Source organism: Catharus ustulatus, chromosome 8, assembly GCF_009819885.2.
Source record: "Catharus ustulatus isolate bCatUst1 chromosome 8, bCatUst1.pri.v2, whole genome shotgun sequence".
Taxonomy (NCBI): Eukaryota; Metazoa; Chordata; class Aves; order Passeriformes; family Turdidae; genus Catharus; species Catharus ustulatus.
In genome coordinates this window covers 19,985,491-20,000,995 of record NC_046228.1, presented here as the reverse complement: position 1 = coordinate 20,000,995, position 15,505 = coordinate 19,985,491, and the positions used below count along the sequence as shown (strand labels likewise).

The window sequence follows — 15,505 nt, the reverse complement described above, 5'->3', positions numbered from 1 at the left end:
ACAACATCTATCAACAATTCACAAACAACTGCATGAGAAGTACAGGACAGTGAGAAAATGTTCTCTTACTAAACAGCTCCAGAACACAGGACATGCTCAGGGGATAAATAACCACACAGGGGATAATATTTGGGATAATATTCAATATATCCTAATGGATATGGATGCAAAAATGCTCTTTCATTTGGAACAATGGCAGGGTCCTCTTGACACCTGCCCATGAGAATGACCTTGCAGAGGTCTGTTTCATACTCTAGGGCACCAACCTCCTCTTTGCTCCAACAGCTCTAAGACCAGACAATACCTCCAGGACAGAAAGAAGATGCTGGGTGAAGATGCTAAAATCCAAGCAGGTATCTGAAACCAGCACTTGCACTGTGAGGAAAGGCAGAACTAACGAAGGAGTGAATTTGATCGATGTGGTTGGGACAGAGAACAGGAGGGTTAAACAGCCCCAGGGAGCTTTTCAGCCAATAGACAGGCGATCCAGTGGCCTCTGACCTCCCCCCACCACTCCCATCTAAAGACACAACTCCCACTCACCATGTCATGCTTCTCCATGCAAAATCCCTGCATGCAGTAACAGCAGACTGCCCAATGTCATGGTTAGTGCTCATTTTAGGATAAGCTTCTCTTCCTGCTAATGCATGCAGGACCTACAGAGAGGAAGAGATTATGGCATTTCTCTTTGGCTGACTCAGACAAACTGGCTGGGTCCCAGCACATCCAGGCTCTGACATACACCTGGGAAGCTGGGGAATCTGGGCTTCAGGGCACTGGAGCCTCCATCTCTTCTCTACCAGCTGCATGGCACATAAGGCAGCTTCTGGCTCCAAGAGTGCACTTAAAACGAGGCACAGATGGGAATCCTGCTTTTGCTTTCTAAGGCTACCACCTCATATGCCAGAGCATTTGCTGGAAATGCCAGGACAAAGTGGAAGATTTCTATTGTCTTGATGCTGAGCCCAATGAGCCTGTTTGGTCTGAGGCATCATTCTTTGTCTGAAGTAAGTCATGCCACTGTCATACTGTGCCATGGTACTCTGGTGCAGGAGGCTACATGGGAATGCTTATTCCTTACTTCATCTCCATTGCTGCTTTGCCTTTGGGAACAGCTGTGAGGAAATTCAGATATCATGAAGGTTTGGGTGGTTGTGACACATCACAGGAACTGTTCTGGATGGTGGGACATAGATGAATTGGGGAAAGAACACAGACATGGTCCTTAGCAAGCAGGGTGGACATCAAGCAGTGGACAGAAAGAGGAAGGAAAGCATTTTAGGTGCTGCCTTAGCAGCATTTTGCTGCCACAGAAAGTGGACTACAATTTTGCAGTAAGGAACATCTGCCTCATCCTGCTGTCCTTCGCAGAGGAGTTTCATATCTCTGGGTTTTTGGGACCTGCTGCTGAAGGCCATAGCCTGTAGTGTAGCAAATGAGCTAGTCCTTTGAAAAATACTTAAGGACTGGTTCCCATACCCCTCATACTGCAGACCTGCATCTCAGCCCTCTGAAGTGTGAGCAACACACAGAACAATGCAGCCCTTTGGCTGGCCAACTTGTTTCTCTGCCCCACTTTCTAAATGCTCCCTTGATTGCAATAGCCAATACAAACCTAAAGGCCCACATTAAAGTTCCTTCCTGGTATTAGCAGTACACACAAACAACAGCTGGCAGAACAAGGAATGTAATAAGAAATTTCCTCCCCTTGAGGAAGTGGAAAATAGATGCATACAACAGAATGTGCAACTGAATTCACAGTCTTTAATGAATGCAGAGATTTGTTCTGGGCACAGGTACATTTGTGATTGTCCCCACACCCTCTTCTTTTCTCCCTCTAAAAATTATTTTAGTTAGTGAAATGTAAAACCACACAAAGACCATAATACATATTCACACATCAGAAGGTTTGATTTTTTTTCTTAAGAAAATTTCACTCATTTAGAATTATTGACTGTTAAGTCCAGTCAGTACAGCAGAAATATTCTACATAGATCATTGGTTGGAATGCACAGTATAATATTTGTGAACACACTGTCACAAAAAAACACCTGGATGAGCACTAACAAGTGTAGTAGATATGTCAAACCACATTGCAAGCATCTGCATCAAACCAGCCTGGGATGGATGGGAAATTACCAGAAGGTGGAATGAAGATGTTAAAGTACATGGGAATCTGCTACAGTAACTTTTCCCTAGAGCCATTGCTGCCACTAAGAGGTCCAGAAACTTGAACTACTGCATGCCACCTGAAACTGCTTCTGTTTCATGGGATTGATGCCATGCTTTTATTTCCAGACCTGAGTTATTGCAATTTTGCGTGAACTGCAGCAAGGAAGAGAAGGACAAACATCATCTAGCAGAGCTCACTTCCTCAGATCTGCATGGTCAAAACAGCTTGAGATCAGAGGTCTTGCCTGTAAAAAGGCCACAAAATTCGAAAACAAAAAACAAAGCAGAGCTAAAATAAAACAAACCAAACCAAAAAAAGCAAAACCAAAACAGAGATAACAGAATTTTATACAGCCTGCAATAAAGCTATAGTCAATGGTACAGTATCGTTCACATTACACTTATTAAGGCTTTGACTACTCGTCTTCTACATGCACATTTTATATACATATAATCAATCCTCTGTGTGTGTGTATAAATTACTTTACTTTTCTTGTTCTAAGCAAGAAAATATTTTCATGCATTTGCTTCTCCTAGTATTCACAATACTTGGACCATAGTCTATTCAAGGATTTCTGGAGAGGGCTAGGTCTACTTATTATCCATCTGAAAATGCCCTTATTTCCAGGAATGTTGCTTGTGCCGGACAGTGGCACTGGCCCCACACTTCTCCACAGTCACAAAGTCTCCACAAGAGAGGAGGTGCCACTCCAAAGCCTGACAGCACAATGGTTATGTAAACATAGTAATCCTTGGATTATAAATACTTTATTAAAGCTAACATACCTCAGCTTCTAGCTCATAATTGCCCATGCGTGCCTTAATGAAACATTCAGAATAAAGTGTTTTTTGCCTCCCACGTCAACTGCTCAGTTACAGTGGTTCCCCTAAAACACATTTTTCCTTATTTTTTTCCGAAAGAAGCACCAAGCTACTTGTTAATTCTTCAAACTGGGTAGCTTTCATGAGCAAACAAGAACATGTCTGAGCCTTATAGCTCTGAGCACTCTAAGTCAGTCACCATTTCACTTGCACCCTTGCCATGAAGTTAAGAGACTGCGCTATGCACCAGTGACAAAGGGGGAGGAAGCAGAAACCAGAGCTCTTCCACTCCTAGCACCATGCCTGCAGCTTGCACACGTTTGACAGGCTCCCAGAGATCACCAAAGCTGACCTGTAGCATGGCCTGTGTCCCTCTGCCTCAGGGACACCCTGATGCCCCCTGCCCCAGCTGAAGATGATGTTCTGGCCAGGCTGAAGTCACTGAGCACTCCCAGGTTGTGGTAGGGAGCCCTGGGGAGGGCAGCTCAGCTGTGAAAAGGAAGGGCTCACAAGGAAGTGGTAGTAAGGGCAGGAAGCAGTGTAAAGAAGGCATGGGTGGAGTGAGGAGAGATTTCTTATTTAAGACAGTGCCTGGACTGCTGCCACAGCCTCCTGAGCTGCCTTGCACAGTGGTGTAACTGGAGCACACTGTCAGCACTCCTGTTACTAAGCTTTGCCACCATCACACGTAATGCCTTGCATCCCACCACAGGATTTCTGTGTCAGCCACCACCCTTCCCTTGGGCACTGCACTGAAGTACCTCCATTCAACATATACCACGACAATTACTACAAACCAAACACTGGGTCCTTCTCCTTCCCTGGAATCCAAGTAGCTAGGTGCCCTAAAGAGACTGTCCCTGTCCCCAGCCTTGCTCTCCACTCAACGATAAGCAGGACAATAACAGGACAGGAACAGCTACCTGGTTGTTCCCTTATTGCACAGATTAGTTGGGGCAGGTAGGGGAGAGCGGGTGGCTCACAAAGTCCTTTGAAAAAATCCTACTGGTTGTCTGTCCAAAACATCTGCTCCAGAAAACACGTTCAGACAGCTCATGTGAAAGCTTGGGAAAAGTCACCTAGAAACAAGATATACAAGAGATGAAGGCTATTCTCAGTTCAAGTTCGGTCTTCATTCAGCCCCATGGCAAGTTGTGCAAAATACAATGTTTATGCCCTGGCAGGTATGATTAAAAGACAATTTTTTGGTCCTGGGTAGGTTAACAAAAAAGGGTCATGCTAATAATTGCAGAGGCAAACCTTTGAGACTGGATTTAGTTTTAGTTACAGAAAATACTGTACACTGCTTTTGGCCAAGTGCACAGGAACTTTAAAAAAAAAAAAAAAAAGACAAAGATCACAGTTAAATGTCTCAATCTTCAGACGGGGAATATCTGTGTGGAGCAGTCAAACTACTTTCTCATGTGCAATGCATCTTGAAATTTGGTACTTATGTATCGAGCATGAAATCCTTTCTTGTTGATGGTGTCATCTGTATGGAATCGAATCATAATGGAATCTCCTGCAGAGTAGATTTCTTCCAGAGGCTGCAGAAAAGGAAAGAAGACAGTACACAGTAGTCAAGTATGCTGACTAAATAACTGTCTGCACCATGATACTAGAGTTTAAGCCCACAGTGAAGACAGACTGGCCAGTAAACATAAAGACTTGAATGCTCAGTACCTCCTGCCCTGATCTGCTTTCCTAAGCACATTGCTTTGCTCTTTATGTTTGAAGACTGCTGCCAGCCCACTCTAAAATTCCAGTTACTTTTAACACAGACCTCCCTGAATATTCTTGTTCCAATCTTCAGGTTTAGTCTAATTTGTCATTGTCTTCTCAGGAGATGAGACAATACAAAGTGGAACCTGTTTGGCAGCTGAGGCTCTCCCAGGGTTCAAATAACTCAGGTACTTATCTTACATGAAAACTGGTTATGTCCCACACTGTTGTGACCTGCTGCAATCTCCTTGTGCTTCCCTTTCCTAGCCATTCTTCATTTGTCAGTGTGCAGGTAAGTAGATTACTACCAAGCTGCCCTGAGCTTCTTCAGACCAAGCTGCTATACCTTTGTTTATTTTCCAGACCATTTCCCCAATTTGTGAGAACTTCTTTCAAACACCTGCTCCCTGATTGTCTCTCTACATTCAGTAAGAAGCATCTCCATGTCATTGCTGAAGGCCTAGAGAAATCAAACACAGACCCTCTGATTTCAAAAACTACAAACCATTACTCATGCAAGAATCACTCCTGGTAATGGGGACGCAGGTGACAGTTCAGGAGACAGTATGCCATCCTAAAGACACCAAGCATCACACAGCTTTAAGTCCCTCCACCATTCACCCTTGCCATAGTATGGGCCCAACATAACTTGGCTTGAGCCAGGAAGCAACAGAGGATGAAACTGGCCCTTGGAAGCCTTCCCCACAACACTTCCATGGTAGGGCTGGGGCACAGCAGCGTGGCAGTCTCATGCTGCTGTACATGGCCCCGGGCTCAAAAGGACAGTCACTCAGCAAGAATTTTCCAGCCAACACTGTGCATCAGATAAAATGGTTGTGACACCCTGCAGAAGGGAAAGAAGCAAAACCCAGCCACAAAGCATCCTCAATACCAGTTTGTGAGAGCTGCCCCTCTCCAAAAGCCATACGAGGATACTTGCTTGCCACCCTCAGTGATCCCTCTGCAATCACCCCCACCAGGCTTACCCCTGAGCCACAGAAGCGTCCCAGACGGGGTGCAGTGCTGTCATAACCATCGTAAATCTCCATGTAGTCGTACCCACAGTCAGCCTCCTCCTCTATCTCGAATATCTGGAATATTAACTCCACCCCATAACCATCTTCAGCTACAATCACCCATTCACAGTTGGCTTGACCTGGATAGTTGTTGTCCCCAAACTGAGCATGGGAGTATAGATCCTTAGCTTGTACTTCAGCTTTTAAAAGCCCACCACACTCTGAAAGGAGAAAAGGACCAAAAGAGTCTCTCAAAGTACTTACTCACAACAAAGACTCATCCCATGTTTGAGTCAGTCACGAGCAGAGAAGACCTCCAACTTGAAGTGCAATAGGGAAGGTAATCAAACACTGCACCAAACTACAATAAACCAGTGAATTCTACAGTCACCCATGAATCCAAAGACCCACAGAGCTTAGAGGACCTTGGTTTTTGTGGTACAGAACACATATTGAAAGAGATGATCAGTTTGAACTGGCAGGATAGGGTTCTTGACACATACTCCGGGAAATTGTATTAGAAAGCAATTGCTTTGTTCTTTGCACTTGTCCTGTAGATGAAATTCTGACCCCAAGTATTTTGTCAGCAGGAAGTGGAAGCACATCAGAAAACAGGGGACCAAAACAATCCTTTTCTGGCTCAAAAGTAGCCCTGTGCTTGTGTGCTTTAGCAGAGTTTTCCCACAGCCAACGAGGAAGATGCTTCTTCACCAGTGCCAAGTGCACAGCCACTTTGAGCATGTTTCATCTATTTACAGCAGCAGGAATTTCAAAGGAATGAATGTTGGCACAACATGCACACCTCTGTGCTGCCACAGATGGGAGGCTCAAGCTGTGTCTATCCACAGCAAAGCTCTGCTTCTACTATAATCAATCTAATGCAGGCCTGCTCTGAGGGTGGACTAAATTGCATCACCTCCTTTTCCAATGGTTAATGTGGAACAAAACAGATTGTTGCTCAACCAAATACTTCCAATTTAAACAAAAGAGCCTGAACAGGAATGTGTAATATCAAGAGAATTCTGAGCTGTTATGGGAGCTGGTATTTATGGTATGGTACTGGCAGCAGTCTGGGAACAGAATGTACACCACTTAAAACTTAGGCTAAGCTTATTTAGGAGAAAGGTGTGTCTGTTTATACCTAGTAACTAGTGTAGAAACTTGATGGATATCTTTTGGCACTGGGGTACTGGCAGGCAACCAGCTTACCTGTGCTGTGCTTTGCCTGGAAACCTCTCCTTTGCACAGAAGCATCAGAGTAAAACCTGAGGAACATCTTGTTGGTAGAAGCCACCACAGGGTCTGGTTTCTTGCTGCCACAGAAGCGGCCAAGGATAGGTGACTTGCTGTTGGGCCCATCATACATTTCTAAGTGGTCATAGGCACATTCTTGGTGCTGCTCAATCTCAAACTCATTGAAGGTCTAGAGTAAGAATATGGAGAATTAAGACAGCTGTAAATCTGAGTATGCAATTTAGCATGGGTGAAATGCCAAGTGAGAAACAGATCAAATGGTATCTCTGTCCCACTCTCCCCACAAACTAAAACAGAATAATGTGCTTTCAGACCAGAGTGATCTCAGGGTGGTAGAGATCAGAATTCCATATCAGTGTGCTGTGTTGCCTCAGCTTTGTTCCTCATATGGGTGCATGACTACAATTATCCACTGCAAGCCTTTTAACACTTATTTTTCTGGATCAAAATTCTGCCCAGCACACCAGATGGGTTGTTCTGCAATATTACTTCCACTGAGCACAGGGATTATTTCCCCCAATACATGGGTCATCTGCACAGTTTTGAGCATGTCCTGCCATTTACATCAGGCCATGTTGTAAAATGGGCCTGACACCTCTCCCTCAGAGGGGCTGGGGGGCTGGCTCAGCCACCACCTTGTGTAGATATGGCCCCAACAGAGTGGCTCAGAAGGAGGGATAGGGGTGGGAGGGCATTTATGCCATCTGTTTACAGAGGGCAATACTCCACAGTTGTCATCTGCTGGATCTCCTCCAAACTGCCAGGTGTCATTCCTCTGAGACCTTTTGCCCTTTTGCAAGCCAGAACAGCCTCCCAGGAAACTCTCCTCCAAGAGCCCCACGCAGGACCTGAGGGCATCAGCCCCCCACTCACACAGTGGTGGTGGGAAGTCACTTCAGCTCCTCACAACCCAGCCTGCCTCTTGCCCCACGTGCCCACTCTCTGGTTACTCACCACTTTCACCCGGTGGCCAGGTGTTGCAGAGATGTCCCAGGTGCACTCTTTCCGGCTGGGATACTTGTCAGGCCAGTTGGGACTGCTCATCATCCCCTCTGCACCGCTCAGCTTGTGCTCGCAACCAGCTTGGGAAAGAGAAATTGCATTAGGGCAAGTCTCACATGGCAACCCTGCAGTGTCCTACATGGTCCTCTGTGCCCACTGAGACCCTCTACAGGGCAGACATGGAAGGTTTCAGGCACCAAACAAGACCTTTTACTATTATGCCACAGTTCTGGTGGGTTTGTCCTATACTTTTTTTGAGCTAACCTGGCAGATGGTGAAATGGATACCTCACCCCCCTCATTAACCTAACCCATGTCCTCATACCCTAATCTATCTCTCCTACCCCTGTTCCTAGGGCCCTGATGTCTAGTCCTCCAGTGTTGACTCTGATGCTATCTCAGCTTTGCATTGTTTTGCCAATTTGGAGAGCTGTATCAGCTCATGGAGATGTCAGACAAGGACCAGAGACCATATACAGGAAAACCATGGGAGCACACAGCAAGGATAGGAGTGCAGGAAGAACGGTAGTTTTGGCACCAGGAAATGGCTAGATCAGCCCATCCTTTCTCTTCTGCCTCAAACACAGTAATTAAATAAAGCAGCAGTGACCAGCCTAATGATGATGTCCCACAACTGTTCCTTTTGCAAGTCCAATCTCATCCCCACCCTGTCCATCCCCTGTGGGCATACAGAGAGCAAGACTGGGGAATGGTTCTATTTCTAGTCAGTTTTTCAGCTAGCTGGGGCTTTTTCAGTGCCCTTGCCTGGTATGCTGTACAAACTTCCTTTCAGCACAGGGCAGGAAGTGCCCTGAACCAGTGTTTGAAGTACCTTGGCTTTCCCAAGGGCAGGAGTGGGGACTTTACCTTCTTTACAGTCATGGCTGTTTTCATGCAGTATGAAGCCATTTCTGCACTGGCACATGTAGCTCCCAAAGGTGTTGATACATTCGTGCTGGCAACCACCATTGTCTTTGGAGCACTCGTCCTTGTCTGGACAGGATCAAACCAACAAACACTGAGTTGACAGTGACACAGGCTACCACAGTCACCAGCTGAGAGCCCCACACCCAGGCTGGCAGATAGCAATGCAAACCTCCAATTCTGCTGCTGGATTAGTCCAGTCAGCTTTTTAGCCCAGATCCTATTCTTTCCAACTGCCTCACATTCCACAGAATGCATCCCAAATGTGTTCTATTTTGTAATGTAAGTTTATTGGTTAAATACTCCTGTCTAAAAGAAACATAGAGCAGCATCTCATTCTTTAAGAAGAGAGTCCAGGAAAAGGATCACACAAATTCACTAGCCAAGGTAAAAATCTACTTTATATTTTCAAGTTTTTATGTGCTCTGATGAGCCTCCATTTCCAAATAGTTCTGCCTGAGCACAAAAAGTCAGGTGACAAAGAAGATCTAAGGTCTGGATTGCTCCCTGAAGCTGAAAGATGCCCCAGTGGATCTTGACTCCAGTGTGTTCAGGACCATGCATTCCTCAATCTTACTTTCTGAGCATAGGATCTGCTCATGGTTTCCAGTCCAATTTAATTTACGAGAAGTTTATCTCCAATTTTTCTTAGGATAATGCCCTCCCTAGATCTCATTAACTTCATCTGTCGCCTCACTCCCAAACATATTTTTAGATGAATCATACCCACCCCACCCTTCCTCCTCTTAGATTTAATAATTCAAACCCTTAGCCCTGATTCAACTCTGCACCTGTCCTAGTTCAAGGCTGTTTTGCCTGATCATTCTCCTCAAAAGCATTAATACTCCTAGGACTCTGCTGAAAAGACAAAACAAAATTGAATTCCTACTTCCAAATGACATACAGTTAACCTCCAGAACTGTTTGCCAACAAGGTACATGACTGACAAAGGATTAGAGAACAGAGGATTAAAAACTTCCACTAATGTATGCTGCCTTGATGGGAATGATTGCTATATAGAATACTACTGGAAATCTTCTAAATCTTCTCGTTTCTGAGGAAAAAACTTTCCTTTAATACTCTAGGGACAGAAATAACTTCTAGGGTTAGGTTCCACATTGCTTCCTGCTGTAGAAGCACTGGAGGCATTGATGGAACTCATGCATCTTCCTGACACCACCCTATGAAACTGGACCATGCACTGCACTGAGAACCCAAGCTGAAGGTGACACACAACAGGGCAACCATCCTTTTAAATTTAATTAACCATGTCAGGCTCTGACAGGATGTTGAGCAAAGTTCAACAAGAGGTTCAGTCAGAGGAGACAGCTAAGCAGGTGAAAGAATACAGTCACATACCAGAGAAGTAGTGAACTTTAAAGCCTTTCTTGGAGACTGTGTTGTCAGATTTGAACTCCAGTCTCATGTTGTTGCCATATGACGTGATTACTTCGGGCTTCTCTGAGCCACAGAATTTGCCATGTAGCTTGGAATCAGAAGCCAGCTCACTACGAACCTCAACATAGTCATACTTACAGACCTGCCGAGAGAGGGAGAGATTTCTCAGTTCTGTGACCTTGGAACAGAGTGTTTCAGAGGAAGGAGATAGAGGCTTCACTGAGAAGGAACAGAAACAGCTTGTACTCAAATGCACTCCTAACTTGCCCAAAATCTCCTCAGTCAGTTTTCTCACCCCTCCACTTGCTGCCCTGATCTTAAAGTAATGGGTGTGTTTTTCAGAATAGCAAAGGTCCCACTGAATTTAGAAAAAGTAATTATTTCCACCTTATCTAAGAACCTGATAGTGTTGAATGAACTTTGGCAGCCTCCTAAATTATGGAAGTGCCACTGCTCCCATTTACAGTAGGGAAACTCAGGGAAACTCAGACCTGAATGCTTTGTTCAAACTCCACCGTGCACAGCAGAGAACAGAGTCTTTTCCTGTTATTTCCTTTATCCTTGAATAACTCTATTTCATTGTTCATCTCCAACCATTTTTCTGTGAAAGCAGCACTGGGGAGGTACTGGGGAGGTGGGACACCTATTAGGGATGGAAAATACCTACAATTATGCAAAACTAGTAGAGAAAAGAAGCCCATTGTGTTGGATTTGGCTGGGGTAGATTTAATTTTCTTCACGGTGACTGGTACTGGGCTATGTTTTGGATTTGTGCTGAGAAAAGTGTTGATAATATAACGTTTTGTTATTGCTGACCAGGAGTTGCACAGAGTCAAGACCTTTTTTTGCTGCACCAGTGAGGAGGCTGGAGGTGCTCAGGGAGGGGACATGGCCAGGACAGCTGATCCTCACTGACCAAATGGATATTCCATACCACAGGACACCATACCCAGTATATAAAGTGAGTAGAGGGAAGAAGGTGGAAAGGGAGATATTTGGAGTGACATTGTCTTCCCAAGTAACTGTGATGGAGCCCTGCTGTCCTGGGGATGGCTGAACACCTGCCTGCCCATGGGAAATAGTGAACTAATTCCTCATTTTTCTTTGCTTGCGTGGCTTTTGCTTTATCTATTAAACTGCCTTTATCTCAACCCATGAGTTTCTCTCACTTTCACCTTTCTGATTCTCTCCCCCATTCATCTGGGGGAAAGTGAGTGAGCAGTTGTGTGGTGCTTAGTTGTCAACCATTGCACCCACTTATAATAGCACAGCTTTAATCCTTCCACTCTATAGGGAAAGCAAATCCAGACTTCAGGGAGAACAGTCACTGTTATTTCTGTAATTACATCAAGGGTGGGAAAACAACCAGAAGCTCCACCAGTAAGACAGAGCCTCCTCTTCCTTGTACCCCAAGGATTTATCCAGTTCTGATTTAGCCAGTAGTCCCACCTCTGAGATGCAGGGACTGGTTACGTACATCATTGCCTTCCAGCTCAAACACTTCGAACTGCAGAGAGATCCGGTACTGGGCTGGAGCTACCACCTGCCAGACGCAGTTTTTGTTAGTAGGATATTCCTTGGGCCATCCAGGGCTAGTAATGGTCCCATTGAGCTTGGTGATGAAGCCCCCACAGGCAGCTGGAGAGGCAATAAATGAACACAAGTTTTACTTGGTTCTGTTCAGACACACAGATTGGGCCACAGTGTTAACTAACAAATGTACCAGATCCTGGTTGGCAGCACATTTCAAATCCCAGCCTCCAGAGCAGGCTTAAAATGCTGGGAAGTGTGAAGACAAAAAGTTCACCTGCTGTAAATCACTAGTCAAACACATCCAGTGAGGCTATGGCCCTGAGAGCCAACACATAAGACTAATTTCCTTTCTAATCTCTATCCTTGGGCTTACTGAGAATCAGGAGACTTGACATGCACAACACAGCTGTAAAGGCCAGCTTGGTAAATGTACCTACACTCAGTGCTACAAACCTTGCTATTGCAAGTTTATCAGTAATGGAATAATTACAAGATAATGGAATCCTAGGGCAGACACTCCTGTCAACTCTTCAGTGGTTTATTATATTTGGACTGCATCTTCTCTAGGGAAAGTTGAAGGCAAAGACAAGGCTTAGCTTTATTATCCCATTTCCTTTAAAAATTTACATCTCAGCTTCAGCCTCTCGTGGGAGGGCAGGGCTGTTACCTCAAAGGAATAAACTTCAATTTCCTGCAAAATTCTATCTGCAACAAAGCTATTTTTTTTCTATTTTTTTCTTGCTGTTGCTTGAGAATAATGAGATATGGCCACCTCTTCAAAACCCACAGGGATAAAAGCTTTCCGTGTCTTGTTCCCATCATCATTTTGCATTAAGAGGACTAACCCAAGGGAGCAACTTCAATATAAATAGACTAGCAAGCAAGTGGTTTAAGAGGAAAAAAAAGCAGTTTATTCTGATGTATACTGCCACAGTTTCAAAGACTATCCTTTCTGTTTTGCCCACAAATTAAGTCTAAAATAGGAGGTTAAGAGTGAAATTCAGAAAAAAATCCTGCCAAGTTACAGCAACTTAGCAACTGGCTTGCAAAAATTGCAATAAATTACAGTAGTTTCACGAATACAAGCCGCACGGATTATAAGCCGCACTTCCGGTGCCTCGACAATGTTGCTGTCTTTGTCAATAGATAAGCCGCACCCTGAATATTAGCCGCACTTTCGTTCGTAGCGAGAATCCGTGCGCAGCTTTCACAAATTGGCCAATTAGTAACAGGATCGCGGCATAGCGGGGTTTACTGGCTCGGGGCGGGGCCAGGCAGGCTCGGCCCGCTCATGGTTGCCGACGGGGCCGGGTGGCCCAGCTCAGCGCCACGGCTCGGCGGGTCTGGCCGGGTGGTGCTGCCGCCGCCGCCGGGCTCGCTGGCCCCCCTCTCCCGTCAGCACCGCCCCGCTGCCGCATTCGCTCGCCCGGCCGGCGGGCTGCCGCCGCCGCCGCCGGGCTCGCCGCCCGCCCCGCGCCGCTTTCGCTCGCCCCGCCGGCAGGGCTGCTGCCGCCGCCACCAGGCTCGCCGGCCGCCCCCTCCCGTCTGCACCGCCGCCGCGTTTCCTCGCCCTGGCCGGCACTGCAGGCCCCCGCACCGCCGGGCTCCCCCACGCTGCTGGCCCCGATTCTGCTGGGCTTCCCCCGCTGCCAGGCAGCCCCACCCGTCGGCCTTCCTGCTTCTGCCATGCTCCCCTGCACTGCTAGCCCCAGTTCTCCCGGGCTCCCCTGCCATGCTGGCCCAGGCTCTGCCGCCCCCCTGCCCCGCCCTGCTGGCTCAGGCTCAGCTGCCCGCCCCCCACACTGCTGGCCCCGCCTCTGCCAGGCTTTCCCACCTCTGCTGGGGCCGGCCGGGCTCCAGCTTGGCTTGGGGCTGCCGCGGGCTCTCACTTCCGTGTTGGCAGCTTTTAGAATTTTGTTAATGTATTAGCCGCCCCGGAATATTGGCCGCACTTCCGGGTTTCCACCAAAATTTTGGTCAAATTGGTGCGGCTTGTATTCGTGAAATTACTGTACTTTAAAAAAAACCCAGAAAAACAAACAAACTTTCAGAAGCCTTTTGCACACACCTGACTGTCCTCACCAAGTCGATAGCACTCTTACCCTGTTTGACAAAAGCAGAAATCAGGGCAAACCAGGTGATGTTGAGAGCACCACTGATAGCATGTGGAGCTCTCTAAATGCTCCTACAGACAGTTTTGAGACAAGAACAATGGATGGATTCTCAGCACGCCAACATCTGGATTGTTGGCAGAAGCAACACTTGTTGCATGAGATTAACTCTCTAGAAAGCTGACACAAACAGCTTCTATTATAGATACGGGCTTTTTTCTTCCATAAAAGAGGAAGGGAGGAAAATTTTCCTCTGTATGAAAAAGCCCGTTTTGCATGCAGACAAAACACTGATATTTTATTATAGGAAGTAAATTCCTTTTTGAAAAACAAATAAATTCAGCCTTAGATTTAAATACTTCTGGGCCACTCAGTGGTTAGGTTGTAATGCCTACTTCCCTTATATTGTTGCACTGTGGGACATCTGGTCTAAACAGCAATCTCTGGCCATGAAGGACAACTGGTTTTAGGGATGTTTAGCAGTATAAATCAGAGTATTTTCAAGAGGTTTTTTTTTTCAATGGAAGATGTTAACAAAAATTCAGCTGGGAAAAATAAAGTGAAATAAAGAGCATGCAGGGGCGAGGAAAATCACTTCCAAGACTGTTCAATTCCATTTTTAGCTGTATTACTTATCCTACAGTCAGATGGCTCAATCTGTAGGCTACTTACCTTCACAGCTCTTTTTATCAGCTGTCAACTCATAGCCAGGCTCACAGGTGCATTTGTAACTGCCCAGTGTGTTCTCGCAGTGCTGCTCACACCCACCATTGTCCGGCAGGGAACACTCATCCATCTCTGTCAGGAGAAAACCAGAGCAAGTGGCACTTCCCTGCCCACCCAAACACCCTGCTATTCCTCATGCAACCCTTCTGGACAGAAGGAACAGAGCACTGGCTCTGAGCCAAGACTGTGGGGCAGGCACTGCAGCAAAGCTCACAGGTGCTGAAACACTCCAAGAGCAGAACCAGAAGGGACTGCCATGACTGCTACCTGCCAACAGTGCTGCTGCTAGACACCAGCAGGAAAACAGTCTCCTGTAAAGACTGCACTGCCTTTTGCTCTCATGTGCCTTTTCTGGGGCTTTGTTTTGTTTGCATTAAATTCCTCACACTCTTGAGTAACTTGAGCTACCAGGAACCAACCCATTATGGCACACACAGTGATGGAGCTGAGGGAGGTCATACCCCATGGAAGCTGGCAGAACACACAAGCAGTTCTGCCTTTTCACAGCCACATGAAGCCTTGCTACCCTAAACTTTGAAGTCAGGCTCTTCAATCATGTCTCAACAACCTGAACTAACATTTTAATATAAAATAGCCACTGGCTATCTCACCCTGACCCCTGATTCCACATAATCCCTTAATAGATGGTTTTATTAACATGGTTGTGGTGGGTTAGCCTCAGCTGGCAGCCAAACTCCCACCTAGCTGTTGGTTCACTCCCTGGCCTGCCACTCGCATGGAATGAGAAAGAAAACAGGAATAAGAGCAAGAAAGTCCTGGGTTGAGACAGACAAATTACCCACCAATTACTGTTCTGTTCAAACAG

At 46.1% G+C, this 15,505-nt stretch overlaps 1 protein-coding gene across 1 annotated transcript in view; it reads right to left on the bottom strand.

The window, feature by feature from the left end:
- Window positions 1–1,742: 1,742 nt before the first annotated feature.
- The window catches only part of TLL2 (tolloid like 2), an 88,650-nt gene continuing 74,887 nt past the window's right edge, over window positions 1,743–15,505 (bottom strand). The window contains exons 14-21 of the mRNA XM_033066492.1: window positions 14,626–14,751; window positions 11,787–11,947; window positions 10,271–10,451; window positions 8,855–8,980; window positions 7,941–8,068; window positions 6,942–7,155; window positions 5,703–5,953; window positions 1,743–4,541 (exon numbers count right to left, since the gene is read on the bottom strand). Of these exons, the coding sequence (XP_032922383.1) occupies window positions 4,407–4,541; window positions 5,703–5,953; window positions 6,942–7,155; window positions 7,941–8,068; window positions 8,855–8,980; window positions 10,271–10,451; window positions 11,787–11,947; window positions 14,626–14,751 (1,322 nt within the window). The 3' untranslated portion in view covers window positions 1,743–4,406. The remainder of the gene's footprint in view (window positions 4,542–5,702; window positions 5,954–6,941; window positions 7,156–7,940; window positions 8,069–8,854; window positions 8,981–10,270; window positions 10,452–11,786; window positions 11,948–14,625; window positions 14,752–15,505) is intronic.